At 37.4% G+C, this 17,575-nt stretch overlaps 1 protein-coding gene and 1 long non-coding RNA gene across 2 annotated transcripts; both read left to right on the top strand.

The window, feature by feature from the left end:
* On the top strand, positions 1-4,507 carry LOC139120436 (uncharacterized). Its single transcript, XR_011549099.1, has 4 exons — positions 1-3,060; positions 3,169-3,220; positions 3,527-3,696; positions 4,203-4,507. It is a non-coding gene; the product is annotated as an uncharacterized lncRNA (long non-coding RNA).
* Positions 4,508-6,831: 2,324 nt separating this feature from the next.
* Positions 6,832-16,946, top strand: LOC139120432 (alcohol dehydrogenase [acceptor]-like). Its single transcript, XM_070684836.1, has 15 exons — positions 6,832-7,144; positions 7,413-7,478; positions 8,376-8,521; positions 8,855-8,955; positions 10,127-10,176; positions 10,600-10,728; positions 10,989-11,105; positions 11,438-11,530; positions 12,055-12,108; positions 12,660-12,710; positions 14,120-14,214; positions 14,547-14,736; positions 14,841-14,893; positions 15,209-15,376; positions 16,305-16,946. The coding sequence occupies exons 1-15, from the start codon at positions 6,941-6,943 to the stop codon at positions 16,432-16,434; spliced, it is 1,647 nt and encodes a 548-aa protein (XP_070540937.1). The 5' UTR covers positions 6,832-6,940; the 3' UTR covers positions 16,435-16,946.
* Positions 16,947-17,575: the final 629 nt, after the last annotated feature.

Here is a 17,575-nt window from a genome sequence, read left to right as displayed (position 1 = left end):
TGAAATTTAGTATATAGGTTTCTATAGATGAACTAAATAATATTATTTGAAATTATAATGAAATCTGTAATTTTGATTTTCGGGGTCAATTTTTTCCATTTTTGTTTAAAAAATGTGTTTCTCAAAAAGTACTGGTCTCACAGCTTTGAAATTTGGCATACAGGTTTCTATAGATGAACTAAATTGTGAAAAACTTAACACAATGACCTACCAAAAATACTTTTTTAGCTCCGCTGTCAGCGACGCGGAGCTTATCAAATAGGTTGATTTTCCGTCGTCGTCCGTCATCCATCATCGTCCATTGCTTTGCGTTTGACAAAATCTCTCTTTCCTCGTACATCTTAACAGACATAACACACAAAAACGAACAAAAAGAAACAAAGCCAAAGAAGAAGAAAACAGACGGCAAAACCCCAACAGCAACGAAGGGGAAAAACGGCACGAAAGGGGAAAGAAAAAAAAACGAGAACAAGAATGCGCCGGAGAAAAAATTTACAAAGATCTTTTTCAAAAACTTAATCTAAATTAGATTCAGAAAGTGTCTCTTTAAATTTTCATTCATGCAGAGTAGAGTTTTCCGTCTATGTACAGCCTTCCTCTACGGAACAATGGCTTCTTTCCTTCTCTGAATGCAGCCTGCATGATGCCGCCGAGTTTTCGTTTAACTTGGTAGTCTTCTTGAATTAAGTCCTGCGTAATAAACATGTCCGTACCTTCAAGAGTTTTCCTTGCTTTTACTTTTACTTCTTCTTTAACTGTTCTACTGTAAAATTTGACGATGATATGGCGTGGCATATTCGACGTCTTCTTTCCTTTCAATCGGTGAGCGTTTTCAAGAATGTCCGTTACATCACAGGGAGCCATCTTGAATTTATTCGTTAGAATTTCTTCTATTATCTGCTTACAGTTTTCATTCTTTGTTTCTTTAATGCCACCGAATCGCAGGTTATATGCTCTTGAATATCTTTCTTGGTTCTTCTGCTGTTCACTCAGTTTTTCCACACTGTCCTTCAAAGCTAAGTTTCTTTTTCCAACGCCTCAACTTTTGCCGTCATGGCTGCTATTTTCTGATTCAAGGCATGGTTCGTCTGTCGGTGTTCTTCCAGGTGGTCTTCACACTTTTCATTTCTTTCTTCCAATTCTTTCTCTACTCTGTCGACTCTATTTTTTGTATCAGTGTGCTCATCGACTAACCTCTTCAAGTTGGAATCCATTCTCAGTATCATTTCTTTCATGAACCTACGGAAGTCCTGTTCACTCTCCTCTATTTGACTTGGGTCTGTGCTACAGGTCACGGTGTTCTCCGTTGCAACGTATTGCGTAATGGAAGTCTGCTGCGTGTCATCCGACGACGTGGCACCCTGAGCACCTCGCTTTTTTTCCATCTTTTTTGAACGAGTTTCAGCAGACATTTTTATCCTATTCCTTTTTCTGTAGTCACCAGTAGTGTTGGTCGGTCTCTCCGTGAGTTCTGTGTCGAGAGTCACTCTATTTGGCACGAAATCTGAATCTTTCTCCGGAGCAGTCCTGACAGACGTCTCACTCGCTTGCCATTACAAAAGCGTCCAATAGTTGTAGATTGTTAATAAAGCCTCCTTTGCACCAAACTTGGATATGTCTGTGACTGTGTGATTTAAACAGGATGTTCTTTCTACAACTGGAGTGGACGTAGCTGGATTTGCCAAGACAAAGGTAAGGTTGTAAAATATGTCTTGCAAGGGTCCATGAAACACTGCTATTACTAAAACTCCTGATTAGAGTAAAGTTATTGTTTAAAGGTGGAATAACCTTTGTTCTTAACATGAACTTACTTGATTCGATGTTGCAAAAATGCCAAACTAGGATTGAACTCGACTAAGAGATAAAGTTGTTATAAGTTTTATGGAGGACTTAAGAGTTAGCATCTAACATCTAATGTGGAAACATCCTAAAGTTGACTTTAAATTGTCGTCAAAATTAACATTGCTGCTTGCAAATGTTTGACGTTTGTTACGCCTTGTAATTGTTTCATTAGTTTAGAGAACAGAAAGGATGGAACAAAGAAAAGGATGGTAAAATTGGTGATTGCTAGATTTCATTTCAAACCACTTCACATCTTGACATAATTTAATAGGATTTTGTTCGTCCTTGTACTAAACACTTAACGATATATCATCTCTTTCAGTTTCAACTAGACCTACTTTTTTGTAGCCCATAAATATATTCGACAATGTGGTAAAAACCTTCACCGTGACCTTCTCTCGTTCTGTAGCGAATTAATTAGGTCGTTTCAAGTTCAAGGCTCACATTTATTGAATGTCTGCTCTTCAATATTTATGGCGATTGTATACCTGTTAAGCGATAAGTTTGTGATTGTCGTGTAAGGAACGATTAAGTAAGTGACGATTTGACAATTGTTGCTTGAAATTACAACACTATAGCTTTTGTAATCTTACCAAATAAATTCAAACATAGGAAGGAATTCCATGGCCTGATATTCAGATTATCTGGTGTCAAGGTTATTATATGTTCGGAGGCATTGAAAAGTCTGCATGTAACTTTAGCGACGAGTGAGTATCTCTCGACTAACATAATTTTCGCTTTCAATATAGAATATTGATGTAATTTTCAGACTTTTTGTAAGTCTGTCGATGACATTCATGGCGGCCGCAGTTTCATGTTAATCAAGGGAAGATGACAGTCGATTGTCTATGACGAGTATTGCACTTTATTGTTTTTTAATTTATTTAAAATGATTTGTATATTTGCTGCAAAAAAACTATAATTTTGAATACATTTTACCGACAAAGAACAAGATGTAGCCATATAACTACCGCATATAATGGTCTATTAAATTCCTATTTCTTCTTCTTTTCATCTTATTTCAACAGGTTTAGTGAAACTCATGAACATTCAAGCTGCGCTGAAATGGATGCCAGAAAAGGGTGTAGTTTCTTATTAGTACTGCTTCATCCAAACAGTGTCGGTAACGTAAGACTGCGCAGTCGCGATCCCCTGGCTTATCCAATTATAGATCCTCACTACCTCGAAGACCCTGATGATGTCAAAAGAATGATAAAGGTTGATATTACTGAGCTGATCCAGCTGAGAATTGGGATTTTTTTCTAATTTCATTTGAGAGGCTTTTAGAAAGATTAAAGTATTATTCATATTCTATTTATCATTTAGGGTGTACGTGTTCTCCAGAAATTGACAAATTCTGAATCTGTGAAAAAATTGGGTAAGTGTACCGCTTATACGAGGTAGGAAGACGTAGACAACTATCTTGTATGTAGCTATTCCTACAATTCAAATAACTCGGTCCAATAAAATTACGGAAGACCGTAGTAAAGATGAAGTTGGACTTTTTAGGACGGAAGAGTGTAAGAGAAGCATTCGAACAGGCACATTTTGATAGAGAGGGAGTTCAAAAACAACTACGAGCCTATCGAATATGGCTTTAAACAAATTTGAAGATAGGACAAAGATATGAGGTGTAACAAATATGATTGCCAGTGACAGGTTTATTAAAAATCTTCTCTTTTAGGATGACAACAGCCTACTTCCAATTCCCAAACTGTCCCAATGAAATGGACTCTGATGAATACTGGGATTACGTCATCCGTCACGTGTCCCTCACTTTTAGTATCATCTGATGGGAACTTGTAAGATGGGAGCAAAGGACGATGAAGCAGCGGTGGTTGACCCAGCCCTGAGGTAAAGTTTCTTTCGAAGCTTTCAATTCTATTCGCACATGTTGGGTTGATTTTTCACAATACAGCAATTCAGTTGATTTTTCAAGTCACTTAGCAAAGACATCCCAGTCAAAACCGCTCGGCCAAATCTCCACACTTAAAAAAGAGTGATTCAATAACCGAGCTAAGTTGTTACAGTTTTTCTGAGTGCGACCCCTCCACACACGCTGTAGAGTTCATGGAGCACTCGCACTCATATACTTGCTATCACACATCGCACACAACCTTTATCACAGTAATGAATACATCCCTTCGGTGGGTGAAAGACAGCCTCGGGACAAATATGTACACCAGCAGAGCTTGCCAAAGACTGAGAAGTATCCCATGTAAGATATCAATGCACAAACACAGATTTAGAAGGGATAATGCACGATGAAATTTATCGGATCATAATTTACAATTTGTCACATATATTAGTCACCATTAACCCTGCATTTTTATCGTGTCTATTTGTTGTTACTGTTTCAGAGTGCGAGGACTGGACAATGTTCGTGTGGTTGACGCCTCTGTAATACTAACGCACCTACCATCATGATCGCCGAAAAAGGCGCAGATTTGATTAAACAAGGCATGAAATTGTAGCTTTGCAAAGGTCTTCAAGTTCACCAAGTCAAAGCTGGAAAAGAAAACCTGATTCATGTAAATATTAGCTTTTAATCGATTAAGGTTTTTGTTGATAAATTAAAGTGAAATACGAATGAATTTGTGGTTTTGGCTATTTTCACTTTCATTTCTGTTAGGGTATGGTCAGGGGTTATATTTATTTGCAATGTTTATCTCGCTTTCCCGGCTCCCGTCGATTATCATTACAGTCTGGATTAACTAACATTGAAATAAATAAAAGTTTTCGAATAGAATAGTGTACTATCTTCCAAGGCACAAAGGCAGATGCAAAAGAGCTTTTAGAAAATAAATCAATTTCTTTAGTTCTTGGGTTTTTTAACGTTAACAGCCAGCTTTAGTTTTGAATCAAGAATCATAATAAAGATTCCAGATTATTTGAACATCTCATTTGGAAGTACGTTAGGTCAGGTTCAAATTTGTAAATAAGACATCTATAAAAGGAAATTGAAACATCCTCTCGTGTATCCTTATCGTACACAGCGGAAAAGTATTTGACTATTTGACTTTAATTGGTAAAAGCAACCGAAGTGTGAGTCGAATGGTGACAGAGTGGAGGCTCCGTAGTAGCTCGGACATTCTTGGATAAGTCCGCTAGTATCGCGTTTATCCAACTCAAGCATCATCATGTAAACGATATAATTACACGAAATATCACATGAATCACAAACTATAACCAACTCCAAAAGTACTTTTGATATTTTGTTTATTGGGATATAAAACGATGATGATGACGACAATGAGGATGATGGTGGTAACGACAACAATGTCAACAACAACTACACAATAGTACCCATCTCCGGACACAGAGATGGTAGCGAGGCGTGGATAATTATAACCTAACTAGGGAGTCTCGGCAGTTGCCACACTGTTTGGGGTGCTGTCAACGACTCAGAAACTCTCTAGCTTGGTTAGAATTAATGCCAACAACAACTACACTGAAGTACCAATTTCCATACAGTTAATGTAACGCGGCGTGTATAATTATAACCTAACTAGGGAGTCTCAGCAGTTGCACACTGGTGGGGCGCGCGCGCGGTCAACGACTCGGAGATATTTTTGCTTGGTTAGAATTATCCACACCGCACAGATGCCACACTGCGCTTCAATCTCTGAGTGGAGATTACAATAGTACTACGTCAATCACAAAATCCAATAATGATTACCTATAGCTCATAAGGAGACGCTCTCTTTCAACGCATACTTTCTCGGAGTAAACAAAAACGAAATATTTGCTTTGATATATTTTCATATTTGGTCGAATCCACTTCATCGACTTAAGGTTAACGATTTGTCAGAAAATTAAAAAAAATGATCATTCCTCCGTTTGGAGCATGGGTCACATAAAAAGTAAAACTGTGTCGATTTTGTACTATTAAACTTCTCCTGGGCGTATGTCAAGAAGAAATGATTGGTATTTGGTATTTCTGTTCCTTTTACATGTTAAAACTTTGCTAAAACATGATTAAAAGAAAACATGCTTGCTCGAAATAAAAGGATACGTAATCAGCGTCTGCTCACTGACTAGTACCACCATTCAAATTAGAGATTCGTTCATCAAAAAAGCCTGATTACAATATACTCTAAATTTTATTACAAGCGATTGTTATTACAAATTACTCCAAATTACATTACAAATTGCGCTAGTTCAATTATTACAAATTAATCCAATGTTTATTAAAATTTACTGCAGTATTACAAATTACCGCAAAATTTTATTACAATTTACTGCAGTATTACAAATTACGAAAGTATTACAAATTACTGCTCTACACGACCTCAGTAATTAGTTGAGCGAGCCGGCAAATAGTTGCCTACAAATGAAGCAAATCAAACATATTTTTGAATTTTTCTTACTAATTACAATGTGCTGAAGTCGAAACGGTGAGCGTCGCTTGTTAGAAAGACCGTTGAGGGCGCATACCTGCGTAGCGAACGAATTAGCAGAGAGAGAGAAAGTCTAGTGTTTTATATGGGTAACAAATTCTTTAAAGCGAGGACTTCCACTTTGAGATCTACGAATATCACATTTTCTATAGTATTATGTATATGGCGATGGAAAACAAACAATATCATTCCAGTAACGAGTATGTATTATGTGTGCGGAATTTCTCGTTACATATCTGAGGGGTAGCATTAATTCGCCATCCCATCTTTAAGTCAGCGATAGAATGTGTCATTGACGAAGAACGATGGCACGGTTATAAGAATAAAATCGGGCTTTAGGCTACATTCCTTAAAAAAGTGGACAGAAGGATTGAAATTTTATTGAAAAGCTGTACATCTTTGCAAGCTCCAGTTACATAACATTACTACCACTCACGTTCACACCCAGTCAAATATGGTCAACGATTATTTCGAATGAATTTCTTTGAAACGTAAATTTCTACGTCAGAAGATTCAAATGCGCTGTTAATATGCAGACTGTTGACCTTGTCCAGATAACTCATGGGTGCAAAAGTCCAGGATGGCATGACGTCATTGAAAAGCGTCCATATATACTCGCAGCAGGTCATCAAATTTCAGTGTCTTGCGCGAATGCGAGAGCCCTACATTGTTTGTACAAGTCATCCACTTTATTCAATATGGTTAGCAAGGAAACTGACGCGTATGATTATGTTATTATTGGTGCTGGCAGTGCGGGTTGTGTTCTCGCTAACCGGCTTTCGGAGGACGAGAACATCAGTGTTCTACTGTTGGAGGCCGGCCCTGATGATACCAAGCCTGAAATCCACGTACCAGCCAAGAATGCGTGTCTTCTTAACTCAGAAGTCGACTGGTTATACCAGGTGAGATATATCTTTGGAATGCCGTGACCCAGGCCGGAAGAATTTCTCAGAGGTATTGAGCCCAAAAAGAACCATGGTAAATGTATATTGCACTATTGATAATTTAATCGGGTCACTCATTCTCTACCTTTGAAAACAGTCATTATTACTTGCATCTGCACCTCTGCAATATCGCAGAACACCTCTCAGTAAATTACGTCCAACTATGTAATGCATGGCAAAATTTCATCCAAATACAGTGAATCTTAATTGGCTCGCTAATTTGCAGACTGTTCCACAGAAGCAGGCTTGCCTTGCCATGAAAGATCGACGCTCCAATTGGAACCGAGGAAAGGTAAGACTCCTATTTTCGGATACTGGAGTGAACAACGAAATGAATGTCGTAGTTATATTTTGGAAGCAAATTGATTAACTTTATTTGTACACACTAATAAATATATATTTTGCCAACCTTCAAAACATTTTGATTAGAACCTCGTCAAACGTGATCCTTACCCACTCTGAAATGTTAAAATATCGGACCCATGTCTTAACATACACGCAGGTGACCTTAGAGCGAACCTTTGTGCGCAGTCACAAATGAATTTAAATATACCTTTGGTCGATGTCAATGCTTGCAAAAACAGCAGATAATGTGAAGATAACCTTGACACCTTTCAGAGATAATTTACGAGTTGCACTGTTGACCATTGAGATATACTGTGGTGATCACTGCGAATTTTTCTAGATATCCTGAAGATGTGTAGAAATGCAAATGTACACAATTGTTTGTGATCGCAATACGCAATACTTGATGCAAATACCTCCAATTTTCTCCACGAAGGAGCCAACAGGAGTTTTGAATGACGAAAATCACCAGATTTAAAATGAATGTTTGACCAACTTTATCAGAGTCTTAGTAACTGTATTAGTTTTAAAAAGCTTGACAACTGCAAGGAGATTTCAGCTCAAATTACGTTTTCTCGACATCGACGTCGACAATAATCTTTTATTGCTGATCGCAATATGACATAGTTTAATCCTGACCCCTCTATCATCTATCATTAGGAACTACATGGAAAAGCTCTCAGATATTTACAACTTATATGTTGATTATTTGTATGATTGTTTTAACAGGTGTCTGAGTTAGTCTTTTGCCAATAAAATCTCCCATCTAAAGCCATACGATTTACATCTGTATCGCAAGAATCTCTATTCATAATTAATCACGACGAATAAATTTCTCTTTAAGGTTCTGGGTGGATCAAGCAGCATTAATGCTATGCAGTATGTAAGAGGTGCCAAAGAGGATTTTGATTCCTGGGAGCGACTTGGAGCTGAAGGATGGAGCTATGACAAAGTGTTGCCGTATTTTCTGAAATCAGAAAACAACACGTGGTGAGTATCAACAGAACAAAGGAAGCAGTGACGACATCAATAATAAAGACAGATAAAGTAAAAAAACAACAACAACAAAGTTTGGAAAATGCATGAAACCTGTGTTAAGATGAGAAGGAAAAGGATACTTGATAACGGCAAAACTCTTTCCATCTCGTACATTCGATCTGTATTCGTGGACTTTATCATATTGCGTCGTTTTTGACATTTCAACGTAATATATTATCAGCTGTTGTCGTTTTAATGATCTCGCTGGTGTTTGCCTTTCCTTCAAGTGTGGACTAATCAAGGCAAACTGCAATGATGTTAACTCATTTTTTGATAAATTTACAGCGAGAAGAGCGCAGAAAATGATTATCATGCTAAAGGAGGGTTGCTTACAGTTTCTAACCACTCGCCCATTAGCAAATACCACGATGTCATACTCGAAGCAGGTAATACACAGAATATGTGGATTACTGATTAATGGTTCTTTAGAAGGGCAAGCCTGCCGTACACGAGAGGAATTAACTGAGCAAAATTTCATGCGAGGCTGTTTGCTCAGCTTGTTTACTCTCGTGTGCGGTCGTTGTTTCGTGAGTTTTTGTCATCGCGTGCAGATGAGAAAAATATCCAACGTGTTTGATATTTTTTGCCTCGCGAGGCAAAGTCCTCACCGTGCGCGCCGGAGAAAGTGATTTTCCTCACGTCTTTTTTCACTCAAAATAAGGCGCACGTGAGGAGATCAGATGACAGTGCAAAATGACCGCCCGTAGCCTGGCCCGTAGCATTGAAAACGCAGTCACTTGTGGTTCGATGCACGGCCACTGCCGTCGAAATCACAGGCGTGATGTGAACTGGGTAATTTTAATAGTGTAGAGTTTATGCTTTGAATTTATGCTACGTCTCGACTTTCTAATTCGTAGAGTCTACGTATCAGAACGCATAGGAACGTAGCATAGGCCTAAACTCTACACTGTAAACGTTTTCTATCCGGTTCACTTCACGCCTGTAGTCAAAGTTGATGACCAAAAAGATAGATTGGCCTATCTTTCGAATGCAAAAAGCGGCCTTCGCCGTGTATTGAACCAGAAGTGACTGCGTTTTCAATGCTACGGGCCAGGCCAAGGGCGGTCATTTTGTGCTGTCATCTGATCTCCACACGCGCGCTTTAGTAAAGAAAGACGTGAGGAAAATCACTTTCTCCGGCGCACACGGTGAGGAATTTGCCTGGCGAAGCAAAAAATATCAAACACGTTGGATGTTTTGCTCAACCGCTAGCGAGGACAAAAACCTCACTAAAAGTCGACTGCACATAGAGGAAAAAAACTGAGCAAACAGCCTCGAATGAAATTTTGCTTAGCTAATTTCGCTCGTTTAAATAGTGTCGATTTTCTGGTCAATAAATACCAACATTGTGTCTCCCAAAATGTTCAATTGGACTGCAGGCAACTAGGGACCCGATACTTCTCAGTGTTTGAAAAAAATACCTAACCGTAGTGAACTTTGGGATATGTACATCTGATTAGTACAGGCATAATCATGTTCTACATATCAGATTCTCCTTTGTGTATTATGTATATGAGAAGGGTTAACGAATATCGTCTTTTTCTGCATCATTTTTAGCTGAGGAAATAGGATTCAAGATACAAGATGTCAACAACTGTGTTGATCCGGTAAGAGAATAGGGAGGTGCATGTAAAGAGTAATTTTCAATGTTACATATTTCTGTCGATTCGGAACATAAAATTATGGATCCGGAGTTAGCTTTATTGTCTTTTCATGAGAGGTAAAGGACACAGAGAATCCTTAAAATGGACATCTCTCTCTCTCTCTCTCTCTCTCTCTCTCTCTCTCTCTCTCTCTCTCTCTCTCTCTCTCTCTCTCTCTCATTTCCTCCTCTCATTTCCTTTTACTATACTATCTAATAATTCCATTTTGCACCAATTTAGTCATAATACATTGCGTTGCTTTAAGATTCTGGAAATCATCATGACGAAATAACACTGTAGCAAAATATGGTCAAAGATTGGTGACACTATAATGTCGTTGATTTTACAGGTGTTAAGTCAATTTTTTATTGCCTTTATATTATACAGATCGGTTTTGGACACTGCCAAGCGACAGTTAAGGAGGGACGACGGTGTAGTACTGCTGCTGCTTTTCTCAATCCTGACGCTAGAGGGAGATCAAATTTGAAAATCTGGACTGATGCTCTCGTAACTCAAGTAAGCTCGTGCCTGTCGTATCACGAATTTGCTGACTAATTTTGATAGACTTGTCGTGTACGAGGCATTGATCCATCTATGTAACCACGAATGGAGCACACTGAGTTCATGAACCAAAATAAACATCAGGAAGGGAACTGCATGTATTTGTTTACTTGTGGGTAGTTAAGTTTCTCATTATCATAAAGGCCTTGAGTAAATCTACTGCATAGATAATCTTCAGCTTTTCACCGATTGCATTTATCTTCTCGCCTTCGCAGATTGTGTTCGAGGACAAAAAAGCAAAGTCCGTTGAACTTCTGAAAAATGGCGAGAAGATCAAAGTCAATGTGAACAAGGAAGTCATTTCGTCAGCCGGAGCTATCGGATCCCCTCAGGTATAGTAAACTAACTCACTTCATTAAGATTAACTCTATGGCATCGAACAAATACAGTTCTTTTAAAAGTCATTGTGATTTAAACGAATTTATCAAAATATCCTACCATTTGGGAGATAAGGCGAGTGAAAACGAAAGAAATCTCAATGTTCACTGAGGAGGGATGTGTTTATTTCGTTCAAGGGGCATAGAGAACGGAACAAGCTTCGTTTACATTTCCGGTTTGTTTTTCAGTGTGTCATTACGTGTTCTGATTTATCCTCTGATCTACTTTGAAAAATAGCCAACTTTACTTTTTCCATACATTAATAACTTTGAAATCTTTATTACAGATTCTGATGTTATCAGGGATAGGACCAAGGGATCACCTAGAAGCGCTGAAAATACCGATGATATGTGATCTTCCAGTTGGAGAAAACCTGCAGGTAGTGATGATGTTACCCCAATAAAACAAATTTAAAGTAGTCCGAGTTTTCAGTATCTATGGAAACACGATATTTTAAATGAATCACTTCACACTCACATTCCATGCATCGACATTTTGAATAATCAAGATATTGATTATATATATATATATATATATATATATATATATATATATATATATATATATATATATATATATATATATATATATATATATATATATATATATATATAGAACTTGATTGATACACACTACCACACCCAGTTGTTTGGTGTGGTAGTGTGTGTCAATCAAGTTTTCTATATTATTCCACTCCACTCTCCACTGGGGATCAACTGCTCACGTCCTATTGATAATATATATATATATATATATATATATATATATATATATATATATATATATATATATATATATATATATATATATATATATATATATATATATTTATATATATATTTATATATATATTCTGTTCAATTACCCACTTAGCTAAGGATTACCACCTATATCTCATTACAGGATCATATTATGACGATAATGAGATGCAATGCTAGTGGTGGAGGCCTTCCTAAGGTACGTTTGCATCTAATATAACTTTGTAGCTGAACACGTAAAGGTGTATGAAATACGAAACATTCCTGAATAATTAATATCATCAGTAACACAGACATGTAAGGCATGTATTAAACAAACTTCGATCACAGGGCTACATGCATGTTATTACGTCTTCCCTTTGTGTAATTGTTCTACCCTTTTTATCACGTCCTTTGAATGGTTGTTACTTTTGTTTCGGTGTAATGTGTTCAGTCCCTTCCCATCCTTCCTTATATACTGGCAGAGGCATGCATCTGAAATGTCGATATTTTATTGCTCTGACGCTAGTATTTTCTGCTGCATAAAATAGTTTACGGAGTCTCGTTGATAAGTCGTAGTCTATTGTTTTATAAATCAAAGGCAACTCACTATGTGTAGGTAAATCGAGAGAAACCAAAATATCAGAAATTATGTAACCTTTCATCTAGTGTAAAATTGCAGTGAAAAAAACCCCAAATAAATTATATTCGTCAAATAACAAGCCAGAATAAGTTAATATTCTTTCGCACATATTGGTCGTGTATTCACAGGATGCTGCAAGTACAAATGGATTTGACCTAGATGGATTTCTCAAGACAGAGGTAAGGCTTTAAATAAGCATGACTTGTAGTGTATATTTTTCTACTATTCAGCATTGCCTTAAGTCACTTAATCCCCATGAAATTAGTCTACGATAGAACGACCTTTTTCGTAACTTTGAGTGATATATTTTCGATGTTGGTTACCATAATACCAGTGACAGGGATGAACCGTGACAAAACTAAGGCAATCAATTGCTATCCATTTGTAGTGAAATAAGCAAGAACATATGATAGGTGCCTGTAAGAGTTTGCATCGAAAGTTTTAAGTACACATCTGCGACTCAAGTTCGCCATAAACTGCTGGTATAGCATAGCTTTTTTAGCTTACTTGCTCAGTGATCTTTGACTTTTTGTCGCCTTGCAATGCTTTCATTCGTTTGCGGAAAAAGGAAAGAAATAACGGACGAGACGTTACACCGGTGGTCGGTCGATTTTGTTTCAAGCCACTTATAGATTTGAAATAATTGGATGGGCATAATGTGTGTTCTTGCAATGTGATGTTTATGGAAGCATTGAGGTATAGTATTGAGTGAATGTTGAAGGTCTGAAAGATTGTTTAATGGAAAGTGACTCAGTTTAATTTCAGCTAGATTTAGTTATCCGAATCAACTCGACGGCGATCGAGTGTCGAGGGCGCAGTCAGAATTGCATTATCCTTAGCTCGGTTATTGAACAAATCTTTTTTGAGATTGGGGATTTAGCCGAACGGTTTGCGGCCTCTGCTGCTAGGTGATTGGGTACCGTGCGTTGTGGGTTCGAGCCCGATTGAAAACCATCGTATTCACAGAACATTCAATAATGCAGCAAATACAATCACCTTCTCTCTGTTTTGAACTAGCCTTGGGTACCAGGATATTATTTTATTCAATACAGTATATTTAACCGGTCTGCTTTACAAACGGAAACCTAGACGCCGACTTTGCGGGATCTAAATTTCGCTTCCCGAACGAACAAATATGAAACCAATGAGAACTGTTGGTAGGGGTCTAGGTATCCGATGAAATTTTATGATGTAATATTCAGAATAGCTTCTGCACAAATAACAAGGTGCCTTTTCTAGCAGGGTCGAAAAGCAGAATTACATATTTCAATACTGTCATTCTCGCCGATTTTGGAGAGACTATTGCAATCTGGACATACAATGATAATGAAGGCTCTGGCAAAATAGCACGAAATGCTCTACCGCTGGCATCAGCACTTGCGCTTGCATTGTATTCTGATTAGTTTTCATGAGGTCTATTCCGGCAGAAATGTGTGGCACATTGTTTATATTAGTGATATGTATTATGTTAGCAAATATTCTTATTTTCTTGTGATTGTTATTTGAGTTACTATAAGCTACTATATAATCTGGAATTATGGCTGCCCCAAATAAACCGTATGGTTTTACTGAATAAATTTAAACACAGGAAGGAGTTCTATGGCCAGATATTCAGATCTTGTGCAGCCCATATTATTATTTCTTCGGGCCTTATGAAAAGACAGCGTGTAACTTCGGCGACGAGTGAGTATTTCTTAACTATGATCATTGCTAAAAACATAAAATGTGCGTTTGATTTTTCAAAATCTTTCGAAAGTCCATGGACGAAATGTACGGAGAAGGAGGGGTTCAAGGCTGAATCATTAATTTTGTCACGTGTAAACGGAAGATTATAGCCAACCATTTACACATAATTCCGCACTTGGCTTTACGTCATTTACTGTGGAGATTCGCGTTACATGGTGAATTTTTAATACTCCTTACCACAATCCCTAAGATGAAACACCATGTAGAGGTCATGAAAACATTGTATTGCACTCCCCTTGACATTCTCATTTGTTATCGCTTGTTATTAGATTTAGTGAAACCCTTGAACACCTCAGCTATGCTGAAATGGATGCCAGAGAAGGGTGTCTTTTCTTAGTGGGACTGCTTCATCCAAAAAGTGTCGGTAACCTGAGACTACGCAGCCGCGATCCCGTGGATTATCCAATCATAGATCCTCACTACCTGGAAAACCCGGATGATGTCAAAACAATGATAAAGGTTGATATCATTTCGGTTATTTCCAAATATTACTTGACAATTCAGTTAATGCATTAAAAAAAAAGAAATTAAAGTAAACTTTGTATGTTCGTTTTGTTCTTAAGGGTGCACGTGTTGTCCAGAAGTTGACGAATTCTGAAGCCATGAAAAATTTCGGGTAAGTATACCTTTTTGATAACGAAGAAAGATAGTTATTTCCCTCAGCTACCTGTTCATACAATTTCATATAATCAGGTGCAAATCGATTCCGTAAGACTGCAGTACCGGTGAAGGTGACATTTCGGGAGAAGGACCAAAATTTTCACGTGCGAAAATCTCTGGCAACAGAGGAATCTTGTTAAAGAGAAGGTTAAGAATAATGCAAGTCTATCGAACATAGGTTTGGAAGGAAAGGCACTAGGGGCAGATATGAAGTTTAACACATGAGAGAGCAAGATTAAGATTTCCTTACAATAAAATTCTACTCGTATAGGATTACACCGGCCTACTTTCAGTTCCGAAACTGTCCCCATGAAATGGACTCGGATGAATACTGGGAATACGTCATACGTCACGTGACCCTCACCATTTATCATCCAGTGGGAACTTGTAAGATGGGAGCAAAGGACGACCAAACAGCAGTGGTTGACCCGGCCCTACGGTAAAGTAATTTTTCTAGTATGCTTCAACTTTGTACTAACATACCATTAACTCTTACATATGAAGTGGATTTTTCTTAGCACCACTGTTCCAGTAGCCAATTAAGGTGGAGCTGCACGTTGCCAACACAGTTTTTTTTCAAATGAATATTTCTCATCTAAGATGACAAGAAAACCCTCTCAGACTATATATTTTCAAAAAGGAGAGAATCTAAAGTTTAGTATGGTAGCTATTGTTTTTTCGAAGGATGAAGGGGTGTATATTTGGGGTAAAAAACCTCAATTTTGATATCAATGATAAAATTTATTTAGGTCAAAACTTGATGCTATTTCTAAAATGTGATATTTCATTTGAAATAAGATTATATGTAGCAAAAACTATTTTATTTTGCATTATCTATTATCATTCTTAAATGACATGGACATTCAAAAAAATGATTAAAAACATGATTAGCAAAATTAAAATGCCTCTTATTCCAAATGTAAGAACATTATGGACAAACAAAATAGTCATTGTGTTATATAGCAGTTAAAGGACATAATGTGAAAACTTCAGAAAATTTGACCCAGTCAGAATGTAATTAAATTCTTTGGAAATCTTGGCATTGGGAGAAAAGGAAAGCCACCGAATCAGGTGATATGCACACTTCTTTATCCCGGAGCTTACGACCGCTTGACAAGCTGCTGAAGTCAACCAATATTTTAATCTTTGGTTATCAAATTAATTAAAATTGAATGAATATTTGCAAAAAGTGATTTTGAGCAAATTAAGCCGTGTTAGGTGCAGCGCCTCTTTAATCTCTCAATCGATAGGATTTAACAAAATACCAAATTTGAAAGGGTGAATTAGTAAATGATTGTCTAGTAACGGGAATTAGTCAAAAATGAAATGATTAATTTGCGCCTTGCACTCCTATCTTTTTGTTTTAGGGTTCGAGGACTGGACAACGTTCGTGTGGTTGACGCCTCTATCATGCCTCATCTCACTTCCGGTAATACGAACGCACCAACTATCATGATTGCTGAAAAAGCTGCAGACATGATTAAACAAAGCATGTGAAGTTGTAGTTCTGCAAACGAGGAATTCTCACAGTTTCGAGGGTTCAAATAGGAATAGCGAACACCTCTATGCAAACATGCATATATTTCAGTTTAGAAGATGAACTTTAATTTTTACGATCAACTGAATTGAATAATTGATGACTTAGTGTTCAGGCTATTTTTTATCATGGTCACGATTATATATGATAACAGGTAAAATTATCAGGTGGCTAACCCAGGATTTTTGTCAGAATTGTGCACTTTGTTTTAAAAGAATGGAACTTGACACATTACTCGATTAAGTAGTTCTTAACATTTGTTATGTGGATCAAAATTAGAAGTGCCCTCTTGTGGCTATGCACGTGCTTATTGTATCAGCTTTCAGTTACACACAAAACTACCACTAATTGTGTGCTGTATTTTCATCAGATACGATCATAATTGACTTTCACTCTATTGTAATTTAATCTTATGCTCAGCATGATTATGAAATGTAATGTAATTTTTAAAACAGATTAAAATAGAACAAAATATTTCGTGAGTGGAATTTTTACCATCATTTATATAGTGTTTCCCAAAATATGAGACCCTAACGTCTGTATCTCACAGATCAATATATGCAAACATATCATAGTCTAATGGAAAGTGATGTATATTATCCATAAAGTGCTGTTGCAGATCAATCTTTAGGGCAGTTTCCTCCAAAGTAACAAAGAGCAGTTCATTTAAGACTTGCCCTGTAGCATTTGCATATACCTTGGCATGATGTGTTGCAGCTGCAATGCATCAGCTTGGCCAAGAGATGTCCATTTTGGCTTGCATTGAGACTCACCTTTCTTTATCCATCCCCAAGCCATTTGATCAGGTAACTCTGAATCTTTTTTGCAGCACCTATCCCCACACATGTCGTTATTTGGGGACAGGTAGTTCGTATGTGTTGTTTTAGGACGGCTTCTGTAGGTGGAATATTCTCCACAGTTCTTGAACGTCTGCCACTTTCAGAGATGTATCAGTTACTTCCGGAGAAGCATGCCATGTGTCCTAGGCTCACGTATTGGCTTTCCCACAGAAAAATGATGTCAAGTCATCACAACCGGTCATGGCATTGAATATCGCCAATGAGTTTGCCTTTTGAGGGTCTACGGAGTTGACAATTTCAC

This window comes from Ptychodera flava, chromosome 20, assembly GCF_041260155.1.
Source record: "Ptychodera flava strain L36383 chromosome 20, AS_Pfla_20210202, whole genome shotgun sequence".
In the NCBI taxonomy this organism is placed as follows: Eukaryota; Metazoa; Hemichordata; class Enteropneusta; family Ptychoderidae; genus Ptychodera; species Ptychodera flava.
This window is presented reverse-complemented; position numbering and strand designations above follow the sequence as displayed.

What these genes read in the sequence shown, in the direction of transcription:
- LOC139120432 (XM_070684836.1), top strand. Translation starts at nt 6,941, where the DNA reads ATGGTTAGCAAGGAAACTGACGCGTATGATTATGTTATTATTGGTGCT. An exon ending in TCAACAACTGTGTTGATCCG is followed by an intron (nt 10,177 to 10,599) that starts GTAAGAGAATAG and finishes TATATTATACAG; the next exon opens with ATCGGTTTTGGACACTGCCA. An exon ending in GAAGCCATGAAAAATTTCGG is followed by an intron (nt 14,894 to 15,208) that starts GTAAGTATACCT and finishes CTACTCGTATAG; the next exon opens with GATTACACCGGCCTACTTTC.